Below are 17,515 nucleotides of genomic sequence, written 5' to 3' on the forward strand. Positions count from 1 at the left end.
TAGCCCTGTGATAGCTCTATTTACCATGCAAAAAAAAAATTTTGGTGATAACGTTATTTTTGGTGAATGTATGGCAATATATGTCATATTTAGCAAAATTACTCGTGTCATTTAGAAAAAGTGCTTTTTTGACCACAGGTAGCTCCAAAAGGGATGCACTTAAATCATTCTTTATACCATAAAACAAATATTTGGTTCCATATCATTGGAAACATAGTTAAGTTTTAATGTTGAATGCCAGTAATTTTTCAGACTATTTTGATCAAATTAGTATGTAATTGTGTCAGAAAAAGTCCTCTCCGAGACAGCTAATTTTTCAATACAAAATAACATATCTAAAATGATTATTTTCATCCTAAAATGTGGTCACGATATTGGGACATAAATATTAGAGACAACTAACACAAAGCTTACAGCCTTATATTTAAAAGCACTATGGAAGTAGTGGATTCTGAATTGTCAAAAAAAAAAATGTCCTCTCCGAGAATCACTTCATTTGTTTTTCCCAGCCCTGCTTAAAGCTACACTTAATCTTCTTTATCTTATAGCAGATTACACAAAACTACCATTCACACATGTCAAAAAATTACCTGAAATCTGTTCTTTAACTTGTCCTTCACTTAAAAACTGGTACAAGAACCAGTTTGAATCAGTTTGAATTTTGGACCCCTGTGACACAAACTTTGTACCCTGATTGTAAAACAACCCATATGTTATTTACCAGCTGGGAGGTCCGTATGGTGAAATACCGTAACCGAGGTCTTGAAAGTACTGAGCGAGGCCCTCTGGGCCGAGGTCAGTATTCAAGGCCAAGCTCACGGTATTTCACCATACGGACCGACCTTAAGCTGGTAAATAATATATTTATTTTTTTCTTTACCAAATTCTAACAGAAAACGAGAGCGCCCGAAAGGGAAAACCGAGCCGAGCCGCCATTTTGAATCCTCATTCACGGCTGTAATGCAAATAGCTTCCTCCTTGGTATACAAGTGCACTTCCATGGCAGGAAAAAAAAACTACATTTTGCCGCCTATGTAGTCCCCTATTTATACAAATAGGAGTCATTCAGCCATGTTTTTGCTCGGTGTTAGCAAATTACAGGTTTTTAGCTTTCTCCTGAAATGTTCTCTTTTATTTCTTCTTCCTCAGGGTAGTAAAACTCGCTTTCACTGTGAACACTGTCGTTATCGCTATCCATGCTGTAAAATTAATGCTATTCTCCTGAGAAATGCGAAAATAAATGTTGACAAAAATTGCTACTATGTTTGTTGTTGTGAACGAGCGAGTCGCCAGAGGTCCGTAACCGGGGTTCGTACCGTAGGATACGGACCCGCTCGCCAGCCAATCAGAGCGCGGGATTTGACGGAAACCGGACCGCGAAAAAAATGTGTTAATGTCCTTTTTGGACTGATTTTAGTAAAGAATCTTGAGACTTTTTAGTTCTGATCAGATTTCTCTTTGTACAGACAAGCCTCCACAGACAGACCCTGCAGTCGAGGCCACTGAGAAATGTGACCCCTCCACGTTGTCCCTCTCGGGTGACCACACGGCGCCCATGGCGGGAGATGGGCCACCAGAGCCGGGCGCCGGAAGATCACCCCGTCCCAAACGCAGCACCAGGGCATCAGCACGGAATCGCAGCAGCATGCTGACATCACTGTGCATCCTGAGCCACTACCCGTTTTTCTCCACCTTCAGAGAGTGTCTGTACATCCTCAAACGCATGGTGGACTGCTGCAGCCACAGACTCAATCAGAGAGCAGGCATTGCCAAGGTTAACCAGCGGTGAGTACACGCTCACGTCTTCATAGATCAGCATTCTGCCGTTTTTTGGGAAACCGAATCGAAGTTTTCTGGAAAGCTTTTCCTCCTCATGTTGTCTCGGGGAGTTTTCTCTTCTCTTGCCACGTGTCTGTTAAGAGATCGAAATATGGATTTCTGCAAAGCTATCTCGTGACCGTGTCCAGTATTAAACCTGCTACACAGGGCTTGTATAATATGACCGGAAGGGCAGTGATGGCGCTTTATAGGGATCGACCGATATGTTTTTTTTTCAGGGCCGATACCGATTATTATGGAATTGGGATGCCGATAACCGATATGTGCAACCGATAAATGTAAACATTATAATTCACATGAAATTAAACATAGCACACACTGACACAGACCTTCATATCCATGAAATGTATGTTTAATTGTAAAATTGAACATGAAATTTTGTGCAGGGCCAGGATAGAGAAAGTGAGAACGGAGTGTTAAAAGCTCTGGTTAAAAGGAGCGGCTGCTCCTTTAAGAGTCTGTTCAGAGAACGGAAGTCGGAGTGAGGGGGCGGCCCCGCGCGGCTCTGCTCCTTTAAGAGTATGTCGCTTTCCGAATCAGAAGCGCTAGCGAGGAGAATCACTTGCACAAGAATTATAAATACTAGTGGAGTACATTACAGCGCAATGTGAAGTAGCATAAGAACATTTGAGGTAAGAGTTTAATTGATGCATTTCGTTCATTAGCGTTTATCCAAGCAAGTGTGCATCCACGACACAATTAATTACTGAGCCCACAACAAGCGTCCTGACAAACTCCCTACGGTATTACACAGCCTGCTAGCACCATATCACACCTGGCTTGTTTAAATGTTCAAATAGCGCTTTATAAAGTTACCTAACGTATACAAGTGCAATGCGCTTTTTGAGCACGAGTCACGTCATGAAGTTTACTCATCACCATAACAAATAGCCAGTAGGCTTGCGCTAGCCTACAGAACACAAACACTACGTTTTATTTCGTCTTCCCTTGACCACCTCTCTGTATGGCTGTCATTCTACTGTTCGAGTAGAACTACTGACACATTCACAACGTTTCCAGACGGGGATTTAAAAATGACTGCAGCCTACGTTATGCTGGGGACTGCTTACTATGGACAACATTACATGTAGTTTCAGCGAGACTAGTTGGTTGTAGGCTAATTCAAGTGCTGCCTTCCGTAAGCTAAGTTTGCCTGGCTACACAGATGCAAATGGACAATTTTAACGAGTAGCAGATGAAGAATGTAAACATATAATGATGTTGTGCTTTTGCAACTTGTGTGTTTATGACTGATTGCGGCAAAAGCAGCGTGTCCTTACCTTGAAGTGGGATCCGCTTCTGCCCGAGTGCCCATACGGCCGCCTTGAAACAGTTCACAGCATTTAGCTACGCGTGTTGATTGGCTATATCTCTTGTGCCAAACAAATCAGATGTTGTGGTGGGCGGGACCGTGTTCTTGAACTCAGAGAGGCGAGTGCAGGAAAGGTCGTGCAGTGACAGTCACGTTAGGAACGAAATGGCTGCAAAAAGGCATGTTATCGGCATATCGGTGGAAATTATGGCCGATACCGATAACCCTAAAAATGCAGAATATCGGCCCGATATATCGGCCAGGCCGATTATCGGTCGACCCCTAGCGCTTTAATTCCTTATTAACTTTTTAATAATGCTATGCTGCGACTGTTAGGTTTCAGAAGGTGAAGCCATTGTGTAATTTTCCTGATGGATATCCAGTCAGACAATTTTCTTGATTCAGAATCCATTTTTGCTTTAAATATATTTTATAATAGAACTCTGCTTTTTATCCCCTGCTTGTTGAAAAGCCTGAAGGGGGATTATGTCGTGGCGATGTCTGTCCGTCCCGTCCCGTCCCGGGAAAGGTACTTGCCTTCTGAAATCAACTCCTCTCACAATTTGTGGAAGAATTTCATGAAACTTGACAGGCTCCTTTGTTATATGTCGGTCACATTTTACCAGAGTTATGGCCCTCGATTGCCAAACTTGTACTTTGACGATTTCATGAAGGTGCAGGGTTTTTTCTAGAAAAATTTAGTATGAGGGCGCTCACCATGGCGAGGGAGCGAAGCGGGGGGGTGGTGCTGGTTGTCCGTCCCCCCCTCCGCCGTGCGAAGCCTTTGAAAAATTGAGGCTACAATGGGACATTCTGAGGCTGTCTGAGAGGGAAATTGTAACAAATTGTCTGTCAACATTGAAAAAGAAAGAAGTAATCATCTTCTGCCCCGGACAGTTTTTGGCTTTCTTCCGCTTCGTGCCGCGGGATGACATCTTTAAATGCCCAAGTGTCAACAAAAACAACTCGCAAACTACTTCTGTCAAAAACTCCCGTGCCGGTTGGTGAAAGGTCATTCAGTCAAGAGAAATCTTGCTCTACAAGTCAGCTGACCTTGTATGTAACCCATGTCAAATCTCGCGAGAGCAGCCGCGACAAGTAAACAACATGGCACCTCCGTCTGGAAAACACCAGTTCGGATTGTTTTTGCACCGTCTGGCGGTGTATCTACTATGATTGGAATATTTTTGGAGTAATTATAACGTATTTGATGATCAGACACATTGTCACGTGGTGTTGCTGGGATGTTTTCATGGAGAAAAGATCGTTTTGAGAAAGACTGCATGTTGTGCAGTAGCATATAAGTGCATGGCCTAAGTGTGACTTGGGGTTCAATCTGTGTTTCGGTAAGGGGACGCACACCGAGTAAGAGGGTGCAGCGCCCCTGTTCCCCGGTTTAGACGAAAGCCTGAGGTATATTAAGCACTTCTAGCATAGATATAGTTACCAGCGGGGGATATTGTGCTCTCCAAGCACTCTTGTTAAAGTATTGCTGCAAATATGAAGGCATTAATAATTTCCATGTGCTAACTTTGTAGAGACCCTATAATTTGTAAAGAAAGAACAAGTAACGGTTTATTAACTAGAGACAGGTCTGAGCTCAGCCTTTTTCTGATCGGGTGATCGAAGCTACAGTACATAAGTAGAAAAAATAGCCTGCTCAGAAATGTGTCGACACCAGGATTGGATCTGACGTTGCAAAATCCGTTCCTTTCCTGGACAATGTTCGGTCACGGAGGATTACATTGCGAACTGAGGTTATGTAACATGGCACTTGCGTAGTCCGTACGCAGCGGCGCCACACCGCGACTGTGGAATTGCTACCGGAGACTGGCACACCAATTGCATTCTTACAGACAGGTACCTCTATAGAGATCTTGCAGTCACGTGACCGGAAAGTACACAGCCGCCATCTTGTCAGTAAAAAACACAGCTGAATACTGCTGCACTCGTGTACAAAATGGATAAATTTCAACCAACGGACTACACGGCTCATTTTTCTAATGAACAGATAATTAGATACATGTCTAAAATAAACGACCTACAGATTAGTGACCCTTATCGCTTACCGGATGTAGTTTTCACGACCGTGTCAGTGGATATTGAACTGCCAGAGGTGGAATACCCAGACGTGTATAATTACCTCATTAACTTTCCCTCGCTGTTCAGTGGTGAAGCACTGCGTGCTTATAAATCTCTGGACAGTTATCTTTACAGAAATTCAGGATTTGTCAGCCGCCCTCAGATGTGGCATCTTGTAAACAAGAAAATAACAATCCTCATTGGATGGGTAAGTCACTTAAGTATTACTAGTACTGATACTAGATATATCAGTGGTATCTAGTATAGCACTGACCAGCCGATAGAGTAGAATAAGGTAATTCCAGCTGTAATTCCAAATCGTCCGTCTTGTTTACCATGGATCTGGCGTTGGAGAGATAGAGGCTTGGCAGTGGAGGTTTGAGTGGCTGTTTTCTGAGCTTGGTCAACAGGCCGGCTCTGCCTGCAGCCTCGCTTTTGCTTCCTCTCCCGACGCCGCCTCCTTCGCCTGCCAGACCCGATAACAATCCACGGAGACCCCGCTGGTCTCGCTATCTCGTCCGGAATGTTGTGCATGCGATGGAAATTGCTACAAACCGTCATTTTCTGCTAGAAACCAATGTCCAGTAAGTCCATACGGTTGTAGTGGATATTGAAGTCCGGTACAGATGAACAACACGCAGAAATACACACAAAAAACATAAAAAAACCGTGCACAGGTAGGGAGAGCTTGTAGCTGCAGCCGTTGTAGTAGAATTGTATATAGTAGGGTTTTCCAGAAGAAAAGGTAGAAGTAGAAGGCGGAAATATGGCGTTTGACCGACAAGATGGCGTCTGTTACAGTCTGGATCGGCTATGACGTCACATGCAAGATCTCTGTAGACCCTTTTCAGTCACGTGACCTTCGTAAACGCGACCGCCATTTTGGACATGTAGTGGACTTCGGCTCGAATCAGTTTGAATGCGAGGAAGGCGACAAACGAAAAACATAAAAGAAAAAGGAGCGAGATGCAGAAAGCACCTTCACTATCCAGCGACGTAGGGCATTTACAGGGCGAGCAGAGGGAGAGGTATTTGCAAAAATTGAGGTTAGCAGGCTTAGAGAACGACGTTTACCTGCTTCCACCAGGATTGTTCACTGACGTACGGAAGTACACGAAGCCCTCGTCTTTACCTGACTTCGGCCCACATGATCTGTATACCTATGTCGTTAAAAACCCATCGCCATACACATACACGCCAACGTCCGAGGTTCCGGAGCGCGCTCTGGCTTGCTCCAGGAGTGCTCCGTCCGAGGTTCCGGAGCGCGCTCTGGCTTGCTCCAGGAGTGCTCCGGCCGAGGTTCCGGAGCGCGCTCCGGCTTGCTCCCCCTCAAATTAAGCAGCGCGCTCTGGCTTGCTCCCCCTCAAATTAAGCAGCGTGCTCCGGCTTGCTCCCCCTCAAATTAAGCAGCGCGCTCTGGCTTGCTCCCCCTCAAATTAAGCAGCGTGCTCCGGCTTGCTCCCCCTCAAATTAAGCAGCGCGCTCTGGCTTTCTCCCCCTCAAATTAAGCAGCGTGCTCCGGCTTGCTCCGGAGCAAGCCGGAGCGCGCTGCTTAATTTGAGGGGGAGCAAGCCGGAGCGCGCTCCGGAACCTCGGCCGGAGCACTCTGGGAGCAAGCCGGAGCGCGCTGCTTAATTTGAGGGCAAGCAAGCCGGAGCGCGCTCTGGAACCTCGGACGTTGGCTCCGGCAGCTATTTACACTGGATCCGGTGTAAATAGCTGCCGGATCATAATTACAGTAAACTAGTAAATACAGTAAAGGAAAAACTTGAGACTGAAAGGTTTTAACAGTCATCCAAATGACTGAACGTAAACATTGCTACAGTAACATACTAGCTACTATGTTGTTGACATTAGTTAGTCAACAATAGCTACTACAGAAGAACAAAGAGGTTACAATGGGTTATTTTAACCGATTTGGTTACACACTCGCCGCCACAGAATGTTAACAGCAATGTAATGCCTTTTCTGGCTAATTTTATTCGTCTTACCTCCAACAAAGTGGTCACTACACAAGCGTTGGTATGCCGAGGGCTGCCAATCTGTTAATGGCCGCTATCCATCTTCTCCATCGGGATCTGATAAAATGATAACCCTTGCCTTGTTTGTTGATGGTTACTACATCCAGGTGTACAACAATATAGTGGCATGATGGAAGTCTTGCTGAAAGTTAAAAACTTTCTTTGCTGCCGTTCCTCAATGTTGGCTGTGGTAAACTACTGGTAGTACATGTCCAAAATGGCGGCCGCGTTTGTCGTGACGTCACGTGAAAAGGGTCATAGGCTTCGGTCAAAGGCAAAGCCAAAAAGGAAGCGAGTGTGCTTCAAGAGAATGTACTTGTGTCGTCTTTTGTGTGAGAGTGAGTGTGGGATTGAGGGGGACAGAGTGATGGTGATGATGATTATCTTGTTCTCTCCATAGGAAGGTTATGTAAGTCGTTTGCTGTGTGTTTGTGTGACAATGGGCTTATGTTGCAGTGACAGGCCATGATGACGGCTCACTCCTCAAGCGTCTATCATTAAACAATCTTCATGAGTCCTTTAGCGGTCTTGTTCAGATCAATAAGTGTTGAGTGATTGCTCTCCCCCTTCCATTTTCTCCAAGGAGCCTTTTTCTGTTGTAACCTAGCAACCGCCTTCGTGACGAGTTGCAGTTGCGGGTTCGGTCCTCGATTTTGTTTGTCCTGCCAAACTCCCTAGGTTCTTTGCTTTCAGAGTATGTGGAATAAATTTGAGCAATTAAACTAGTCTCGGGGCACAAATGACTGTGTAAATTACCAGTCGTCTAACCTCATCCCTGTTTACTTACAGCTTGCTTTAAAAACAGCACTATGAAGCAGGATAATTATTTGGGTTTTATATCAACAATTTTAATATAAGAAAAGAGATTTTAAGTGCTTATGTGCGAAACAAAAAACTGTGAAATCCACAGCATATTTGATCAGAAGCTGGATGTTTTATTACCCGTTACATCACTCGGGAGCCCAGAAAACTGCAAAAGAGCCGAGAACAGTATCTCTATCTGCCGGGCTTAAAAATCTTATCAGGTAACTGCAATAAGCTACTGATGATTGTTCCCATTATTCAATCACTTGGCTAGGGAGAAGTGAAATTTTTTTTTTTTTTAATTATTAGAACATGACCGTATGCAGCTCTGTGCTATCTACATGCATTAAAGGAACAGTCCACCGTACTTCCATAATGAAATATGCTCTTATCTGAATTGAGACGAGCTGCTCCGTACCTGTCCGAGCTTTGCGCGACCTCCCAGTCAGTCAGACGCGCTGTCACTCCTGTTAGCAATGTAGCTAGGCTCAGTATGGCCAATGGTATTTTTTGGGGCTGTAGTTAGATGCGACCAAACTCTTCCGCGTTTTTCCTGTTTACATAGGTTTATATGACCAGTGATATGAAACATGTTCAGTTACACAAATTGAAACGTGGCGATTTTCTATGCTATGGAAAGTGCGCACTATAATGACAGGCGTACTAACACTTTCTGTGCGCTTCGGCAGCGCGTTGATACGGAGCTCAGATATCAATGCGCTGCCGAAGCGCGCAGAAGGTGTTAGTACGCCCGTCATTATAGTGCGCACTTTCCATAGCATAGAAAATCGCTACGTTTCAATTTGTGTAACTGAACTTGTTTCATATCACTGGTCATATAAACCTATGTAAACAGGAAAAATGTGGAAGAGTTTGGTCGCATCTAACTACAGCCCCAAAAAATACCATTGGCCATACTGAGCCTAGCTACATTGCTAACAGGAGTGACAGCGCGTCTGACTGCGTCTGACTGACTGGGAGGTCGCGCAAAGCTCGGATAGGTACGGAGCAGCTCGTCTCAATTCAGATAAGAGCATATTTCATTATGGAAGTACGGTGGACTGTTCCTTTAAGGTTTTATTGTATTAATCCAGCTAAGTTAATGCGTGCAATAATAATTGGAGTTAATTTTGTTTCTCGAGCAAACAGATTCATGCTCACGACTCGTTTTGCATGAGTTACTGAAAAATGAGCGACTTTATTCATCTGTCAGTGCAGCACATTGGTGGGAGTTAAGTAGTATGCAGGTTGTGTAATGACCACCTCCAAAGGGCAATTCTGACTCAAGCGCTGTGTCTCAGCGCAGCATCATTCTGGCAAAGGAAGTGTGATTTTGACTTTGCGCCAGCGCTGGTCTTTCGGTGTGCGTGCACGCATGCATCCGGACATATTACACATGCACGTGGGTTGCCTCACTGTGCCTTTCAAATCACAACTACAACTTTTTTTTATTTATGGCTGCGATACAAAAACACAATTTCTTAATCCTATCAGGAGGAAAATAATTCCTGGCATAATATGGCCTTCATTTAAGTCTTGAGGGTTTTTGAGATGGAGGCCTTGCGGTGATTTTTGGTTTTAGTATTATCAAGGCCAGATGAAACTTGTAAAGCCTTGAATCAGAATTGTAACACATGTTGATGGCTATACAGTGGGGTTCAGACTATAAGACTGTGTTTTGCACCATTTTAATATCAGTTTTAGTTGATTTTCGCATACCAGTGTAGCAACACTAAAGGCCAGTTTATGCTGACAACCCAGTCCTCGCAGATGGCGTCTGCGTAGCCCCCCCACCTTCGCAGACCTCCCAAAAATTGTGACCACCGCAGAAGCCTCGCAGACGAGGGCTCTGATTGGTCCACTCTACATCCGCTGTACACGCACTTCCGCTTCCCTACTTTCCCGGTTTGGTTTGTTTTCATGACCGCCATTTTTAAAAACACGAGCGAAGATGGAGCAGCACGAAGAGCGGTTGATTGAGGAAGTGAGGAAGTACGTACATCTATACGACTCCAGTTCTAGTCATTATAAGTAACCGGAGGATAAACACTCCACTAACCACACCCACCAACTACTCCTAGCGACTTCGCGCCCCCTTGCGTTGTGGTGGTGAACAACATCACGCACGTCTATTACTCCCCGCTCAACGATAAATTACAACTGTCTGCGAAAAGCTATCTGCGAAAGCCTTGTCGCAAGAGCATGCAGAGGCCTTAAAAGTGGGGTGAGAAAAGTGGGGTGAGAAAGGTAGAGCCGCTGGAGACGAAAGGACCGAGCTTGTATGAGCAAGAGATAGCGGGGGGGACGAAAACGGCGTGCAGCAGACAGAGAGAGATAGTAAGAGCTGTCTGAAGTGTAGAGAGATGAGGAATAAACAAGAAATGTGCTTATGTAAGAATGAGACAGCTGAAGCAGACTTTTTAACAGATTGAGCTTGCTGACTCTCCTCGGGGACCGGCTGCAGGAGGTAGGAGGCTTTCACACACACAAATTATGGCCTTCTCGCTGTCATGTCATAATACACACTCCACTCCCCCTTTCTCTGCCTTTACTACAACCCACACACACAAGCTCTGATCTGACTCAAGGAAAAGTTGCTTTCGGTGCCGAGTATAAACTAGTATTAATTTTGTTGATCATAATCAAAAGCTATTCAACAGCAGTGCTTGGGTGAAGCGACATGTAACCTTGTTCTAACCATAGTCCACTTATACTGGGATCAGACTGCTCAGCTTCAGCCTAATCTTAAAAACGGTTTTGTTGCAGCCAACAAATTTCCAGCATCAGGCCTGAATATCAGAGTGTGGACGGTGGTGTAGTGGTTAGCACGGTCGCCTCGCAGCAAGAAGGTTCCGGGTTCGAACCCAGCGGCCGGCGAGGGCCTTTCTGTGCGGAGTTTGCATGTTCTCCCCGTGTCTGCGTGGGTTTCCTCCGGGTGCCCCGGTTTCCCCCACAGTCCAAAGACATGCAGTTAGGTTGACATGGGGCGGCCTTGGGCTGAGGTGCCCTTGAGCAAGGTACCCGACCCCTGACTGCTCCCCGGGCGCTCTGGTGTGGCTGCCCACTGCTCTGGGTGTGCGCGCACATGTGTTCACTGCTTCAGATGGGTTAAATGCAGAGGATGAATTTCACTGTGCTTGAAGTGTGCATGTGACGAATAAAGGTTTCTTCTTCTTCTGAATATGAACGTAGGGAATAACGAACGGGCCTTGTATTGTGACGTAATCGACGAAAGCCACTGGAACACTCCAAAACACCCAGATGAAAAGTCTCTAGCTTTGTCGGAATTTTCATTTAGTTTGACAACTCCTAGGACATATTCCTTCATGATTTGACTATTTCTTGTTCCTCCTCCTCAATGACATGCAAGGATGTGAGCGATGATTGACTGACTGATTGGTTGAGGCCGAGCTTGTCGTGTTGCCAGCCTCCCGACCAAACTGCAGCAAAAATTATGGCATTATGATTGCCTAATGTCACATGATACCACGAGTTGGCCTAGTGGTTAGGGTGTCCACCTCTCGATCAGGAGATCGCGAGTTCTTCTCACGGTCAAAAGTCAAAGTCCCTTCCTACGCCATGTGGCGCATAGGGCGGCGCCGATCTCCGTTTCCATAGCCCTCTGCCTCTCGCCTATTACATCGCTAGGGTTACAGTAGGGGGCTAGTCCTCTGGTAACTGTGAGAGTTTGACTCTCCGCTCGCATCTGTATTGCAGCGTGCCTTGCCAGACGGCGGTAGGTACCGTTTTTATGATGGTCTTTGGTATGACCCGACCGTGAGTAGAACTCGCGGTCTCCCGATCGAGAGGCGGACACGCTAACCACTAGGCCAACTTGCGGTATTCTGTTTAATGTAGTAATGTCTAATTGATGTACATTAGGCAGCGTGACCTGTTTCACTTGAAATAAGGTCATGCTTAAATACATGTAACAGACTGAATAAATAAATTAAATAATTGGTCAAACTCGGACCCAAATCATTCAGTCATGATATGATGTCTCAGGGCTCGGTCTCTGTTACCTGGGCAGGCGAGCACAACCTCTGAATTCATAGCGGTGTGTTTGTCATGTTTTACATAAAGCAGATGGATTTTGTAGGTGAGAGTAAGGATTTCAGGCCATTCTTCCTGCTGCTTTATTACTGCAGACCATCAGATGTTTCCTGATGCCCTGAGCCGCCTTAACTTAATATCGGCTTGCGTAATGCTGACTCTTACCATCGACTTTATAAACAAAGAAAGAATTGAAGCCATAAAACACAACAACTGTGTCCTCGGCATACCAGATGGATTGTTCAGACTTCTATGCGTAGATGGAGCAGTCTGATGAACACTGACTCGGTTTATCATGGAATAAGCAGGGAAATGTGTTCACCTGCTTGGTATTATTGAGGTTTGGTTCTGTTTATCAGGGGTGGGTACACTGTGGTCAAAAGTATGTGACCATCATAATATATATTTGTCTGTTTGCTGTCGCATTAAGATTTCACTTCGCTGGAATCAAGTGGCCCGAATCTGTTCCAACACAACGCCCCTGTGCAGGAAGCGAACTCCATAAAAGTCAGTGAGTAAGAACATGCGTGGCCCTGCACAGTAGCCTGGCTAACGCGACTTCAAAGCTCTCCGAGCTACTGGTCTGGCCAAGCTATTAAGCCAAACCGTTTCCCAGAGCCCGTGGTTGACCCGCCTCCCTGAAATGCCTCAGTTTGCTACTGGTCGAAGCCAGAAAAGGCTGTGACGAAGCTTAAACCAATCACATCACTCTTTCCTCTGACGTATGCGACGCGACGGGGCTAACTGGTAGATTAAACTCTTACCGAAGCCGGTCGGGAGCAAGGCGAAAACGTCCTTCCTTTCAATAAATACCTCCAGGGCTGCTCTTTGCTCCGTTTTCAATGAGAACTTCCCGTTGAATGCTTTCAATACAGCATCTATGCGTAATAGATGCGGAAGCGTGAATGAAGCGCTTCCGGCATAGATTCTGTAAACAATCTATGGCTTCCGGTCGCAGTTCTACTACGTCAGTGCCTTGAACACGCCTCTACCCAGGGCCGTTGGAGATGCTCAAAGTTGATTGGTTCCCGATTTTTCGGGAGCTTGGAAGAGCTGTAGATAGCTTGCCTGGCCAGACTAAGCTCGCAACAGGCCCTCGTGTTGCGTCACGCTTAGGATGGGCGGGCCCAGGCTACCTGCACAGGGCCTTGACTTCAACCCTGAACACCTTTTGCAATGAGTTCAACTGCACCGCTTGCTTGCTTGCTTGCATTACAACAGTGCCTCGCCTCGGTAATGATCTTGTGGCCGAATGGGTGCAAATCCCTCTAACCACGTTTACAAAATCTAGTGTGAAGCCTTCATTTAATACTGGGATCAGACTATGTGCCATTTTTGGCTTTCACAAAGGACACCATGTGACATTCAATTAAGTCCTTCCCACGCCACGTGGTGCATACGGCAGCAAAATCTCCGTTTCCGTAGCCCTCGGCCTCTCGCCTATTACATAGCTAGGGTTACAGTGGGGGGGCTAGTCCTCTGGTAACCGCGAGAGTTTGACTCCCCATTCGCATCTGCGTTGCAGCGTGCCTTGCCAGACGGCAGTAGGTACCATTTTTATGATGGTCTTTGGTATGACCCGACCGTGAGTAGAACTCCCGATCGAGAGGCGGACACGCTAACCACTAGGCCAACTCGCGGTTTCTATGAACGGTCGGGTCATACCAAAGACCGTCATAAAAATGGTACCTACTGCCGTCTGGCAAGGCACGCCGCAATACAGATGCGAGTGGGGAGTCAAACTCTCGCGGTTACTCAAGGACTAGCCCCCCACTGTAAACCTAGCCATGTAATAGGCGAGAGGCCGAGGGCTATGGAAACAGAGATTTTGCTGCCGTATGCGTCACATGGCACGGGAAGAACTTGCTTTTGAATGTCACGTGGTGTCTTTTGTGAAAGACAAAAATAGCATGTAGTCTGATCCCAGCGTTAAATGAATGTATAGTAAATAAATGGTGTAAATGTTTCTGTAGGATTTATTGAGGTTATTTTATTTATTTATTTATTTTTCAGCTGAAATGATTCTCCAGCAGTGTAGGATTTCAACAAACTTCACTAAGTGTACTCCAGTGTTTTACTTGCATAGCTTTAAGCTGATTAGTGCCTAATCCGCACTCTTAGCCGCCAGATGCCAGTGGATTTGGTGTTATTTCTGATTCCCAGCCACTTTAACAGATTACTAAAAAGGTTTAGAGAGCCTCATGATCATGCACAAATGCCAAATTTTACATTTCTTGGCTGTACACAAAGGTTATAAGATCGTGACGTTCATGTCAGATGTTTGTATTGACTTTTATGCATTTTTGTTCCCTTCGGAAGGTAAGTAGTGTGGTTGTTTAGGGCAGTAAACCTGACTGGCTGCACGTGGCCCATGTACAGCAGATGGGTAGAGGGAGCACTGCCCAGCAGAGAAAGAATGAAGGAGGACTTGAGGATGGGTAAAGCAATCTGCCGGATGCCAGGTGTCACAAGTCATTGAAACTAATGATCCTATTCTTAGACCTGCTTTCTGCAGCGTCCTCGCCCTCCCAGACTCTTGGGTGGAAACACTTGTGAGTTGTGGGTAGTGTAGGCAGTGACGGGTGATGATGAAACCATGTCCTTGTCGCCGTATCGGGTACACATGAACCTAACGCGTACAGTGCTGCAGTGTGGATTATAATGACGAGAATAGTTTTGTCCAGAGTTGTTCCAGATTAAGAAGAATTGTGTCTGCGGGACTCCATGAAGAAGTGCCATTTTGTTGGATATGTAACAGGTGTAATGTTTGTACAGTCACCACAGATTTTGGATTATACATACAGTCCTGTGCAAAAGTCTTAGGCACATGTAAAGAAATGCTGTCGACCAAAAACAGCTTAATGAAACGTCTCATCTCATTATCTCTAGCCGCTTTATCCTGTTCTACAGGGTCGCAGGCAAGCTGGAGCCTATCCCAGCTGACTACGGGCGAAAGGCGGGGTACACCCTGGACAAGTCGCCAGGTCATCACAGGGCTGACACATAGCCACAGACAACCATTCACACTCACATTCACACCTACAGCCTCGGTCACAACCGGCTGTACGTGCTACTACGGCCGGTCTACGTGCAAAAAATGCAAGAAATGCACGGAGGGCGCGCGTGTGACGTGCTGATTTTCGAGCCGTAGACTAGCCGCTGACCGGCCGCAGAGGTTCTTTGTCATGTCAAACAAACTCTACGGGCGCTTACGTTTTTTCAGGTTGCAAGACAAACTTGCGGCCAACGTGCGTCTTTCTCCATGAACAAAAAAAAAAAAAAACGCAGCGATTTGGGAAACGCTAAAAATCGCACAGCCAAAAAATCGTACATCTGGTTGTGACCTATGCTTACGGTCAATTTAGAGTCACCAGTTAACCTAACCTGCATGTCTTTGGACTGTGGGGGAAACCGGAGCACCCGGAGGAAACCCACGCGGACATGGGGAGAACATGCAAACTCCGCACAGAAAGGCCCTCGCCGGCCACGGGGCTCGAACCCAGGACCTTCTTGCTGTGAGGCGACAGCGCTAACCACTGCACCACCGTGCCGCCCTGATGAAATGTTTCAACGTTAAATAAATACTATAAACAGCAGTAATTCAGATGAGCCTTTGCTTAAGGTACAGTGAGTGCAGTTTTATGCGGAAATGAGCTGTAGGTTTTACGGAGCGTCTTACAGAACCAGCCCCAGTTCTTCTGGACACTTTGACTGTCAGACTCGCGTCTTCATTTTGCAGCAAAACCCAGCAGCATTTATTATGTTTTCTTTTTCAGTCTGAAAAGTCCTCTCTTGTGTAATATGCTGCTCAGATACAAACTTTTTTTTTTTTTTTCCCTGTAACATTTAATTTTGTGTTGGAGAAAGGAACATTTGGAACTCTAAAATGTTATTGTACTGATTTGATGATGTAGAAGTCATAAAATAGAAATCTATAACAGTTTGTAATGGGGGGGAATAGGGTGCCTTAAGGCCAATTTATGCTGACAACGCAGTCCTCGCAGATGGCGTCACAGATGGCGTCTGCGTAGCCCCCCTCCCTTCGCAGACGCTCTGCGCGCACCTCCCAAAAATTGTGACCACCGCAGAAGCCTCGCAGACAGCGTCGCAGACAAGAGGGCTCTGATTGGTCCACTCTACATCCGCTGTACACGCACTTCCGCTTCCCTACTTTCCCGGTTTGGTTTGTTTTCACGACTGGCATTTTTAAAAACACCAGCGAAGATGGAGCAGCACGAAGAGCGGTTGATCGAGGAAGTGAGGAAGTACGTACATCTATACGACTCCAGTTCTAGTCATTATAAGTAACCGGAGGATAAACACTCCACTAACCACACCCACCAACTACTCCTAGCGATTTCGCGACTTCGTGCCCCCTTGCGTTGTGGCGGTGAATAACATCGCGCACGCCTATTACTCCCCGCTCAACGATAAATTACAACTGTCTGCGAAAAGCTATCTGCGAAAGCCTTGTCGCAAGAGCATGCAGAGGCCCTTAGACTCTTGCACAGTACGGTCTAATTTTTCTGACAACAATCCTCATCCTGAAGATATTTATGTATCTGCGTGTACGTGTGCGTTTATTCGACAGGGACGCCATGTGGCGTGTGTTGGCTGGCGCGCTTTCCGTCGAAGAGAAGGAGAAAGGTACTCAGCTGCTCCATGACCTGAGGGAAATGGAATCGTGGGTGTACAGGCTGCTGCGCTCACCAGTGCCTGTGGCAGGCATGCGACGTGTCGACGTGGAAGTGCTGCCTCCAGAACTGCAGCCGGCGCTTACTTTCGCCCTGCCCGACTCGTCCCGATTCTGTCTTGTGGACTTCCCGCTGCATCTACCCTTGGAGCTACTGGGAGTGGACGCCTGCCTGCTGGTGCTCAGCTGCATCCTGCTTGAACACAAGGTATGTATGAAGCTGCCCACAATCTCTTCTCTAGCTTAGTAACCATGTTCTCGTACTCAGAAACTGTCTTTCTGGTTTTTGTTTTTTTTTTAATGTAAAATATTCAGTAAATTTATTGCATCGCAACAGCAATGTCTCTTTCGCAGACTGAGTTATGTTGACTATGTTTGTACCTTTTTTTAATTTGGGTCACCTTTTGTTTCAAGTTACATAGAGAGTTGATGGTTTGAGTTTTGAAAAGCTTCAGGTTTGGGGGAGGAACTAGACTGGAAAAGCAAAACTAGATCAAATGTTTCTGCATGAAAAGACTTGTGAAATGTATGGATAAGATTCTGTGCCAACGGTAAAGCAGTCACACAGCTCAAATAACATGAAATACAAGATGCAAACGGCATCGCTTTTTATTTATGATGTGCGGAGGGGGGAAAAAAACGTTCCCTGCTGAAAAACAAACCTTCATTGCGTTTCTCTTACATCCCTTTTAATCAAAAAGCATCAGCTCG

The 17,515-nt window shown here is 45.9% G+C and overlaps 1 protein-coding gene across 8 annotated transcripts in view; it reads left to right on the plus strand.

Annotated features, from left to right (window-relative positions):
* madd (MAP-kinase activating death domain) overlaps positions 1 to 17,515 on the plus strand; it is a 178,246-nt gene that overhangs the window by 65,116 nt on the left and 95,615 nt on the right. For all 8 annotated transcript variants that reach the window (XM_060911682.1, XM_060911686.1, XM_060911689.1 and 5 more), the window contains exons 4-5: positions 1,467 to 1,785; positions 16,703 to 17,012. In XM_060911682.1, the coding sequence (XP_060767665.1) occupies positions 1,467 to 1,785; positions 16,703 to 17,012 (629 nt within the window). The remainder of the gene's footprint in view (positions 1 to 1,466; positions 1,786 to 16,702; positions 17,013 to 17,515) is intronic.

This window comes from Neoarius graeffei, chromosome 27 (assembly GCF_027579695.1).
Source record: "Neoarius graeffei isolate fNeoGra1 chromosome 27, fNeoGra1.pri, whole genome shotgun sequence".
Classification (NCBI taxonomy): Eukaryota; Metazoa; Chordata; class Actinopteri; order Siluriformes; family Ariidae; genus Neoarius; species Neoarius graeffei.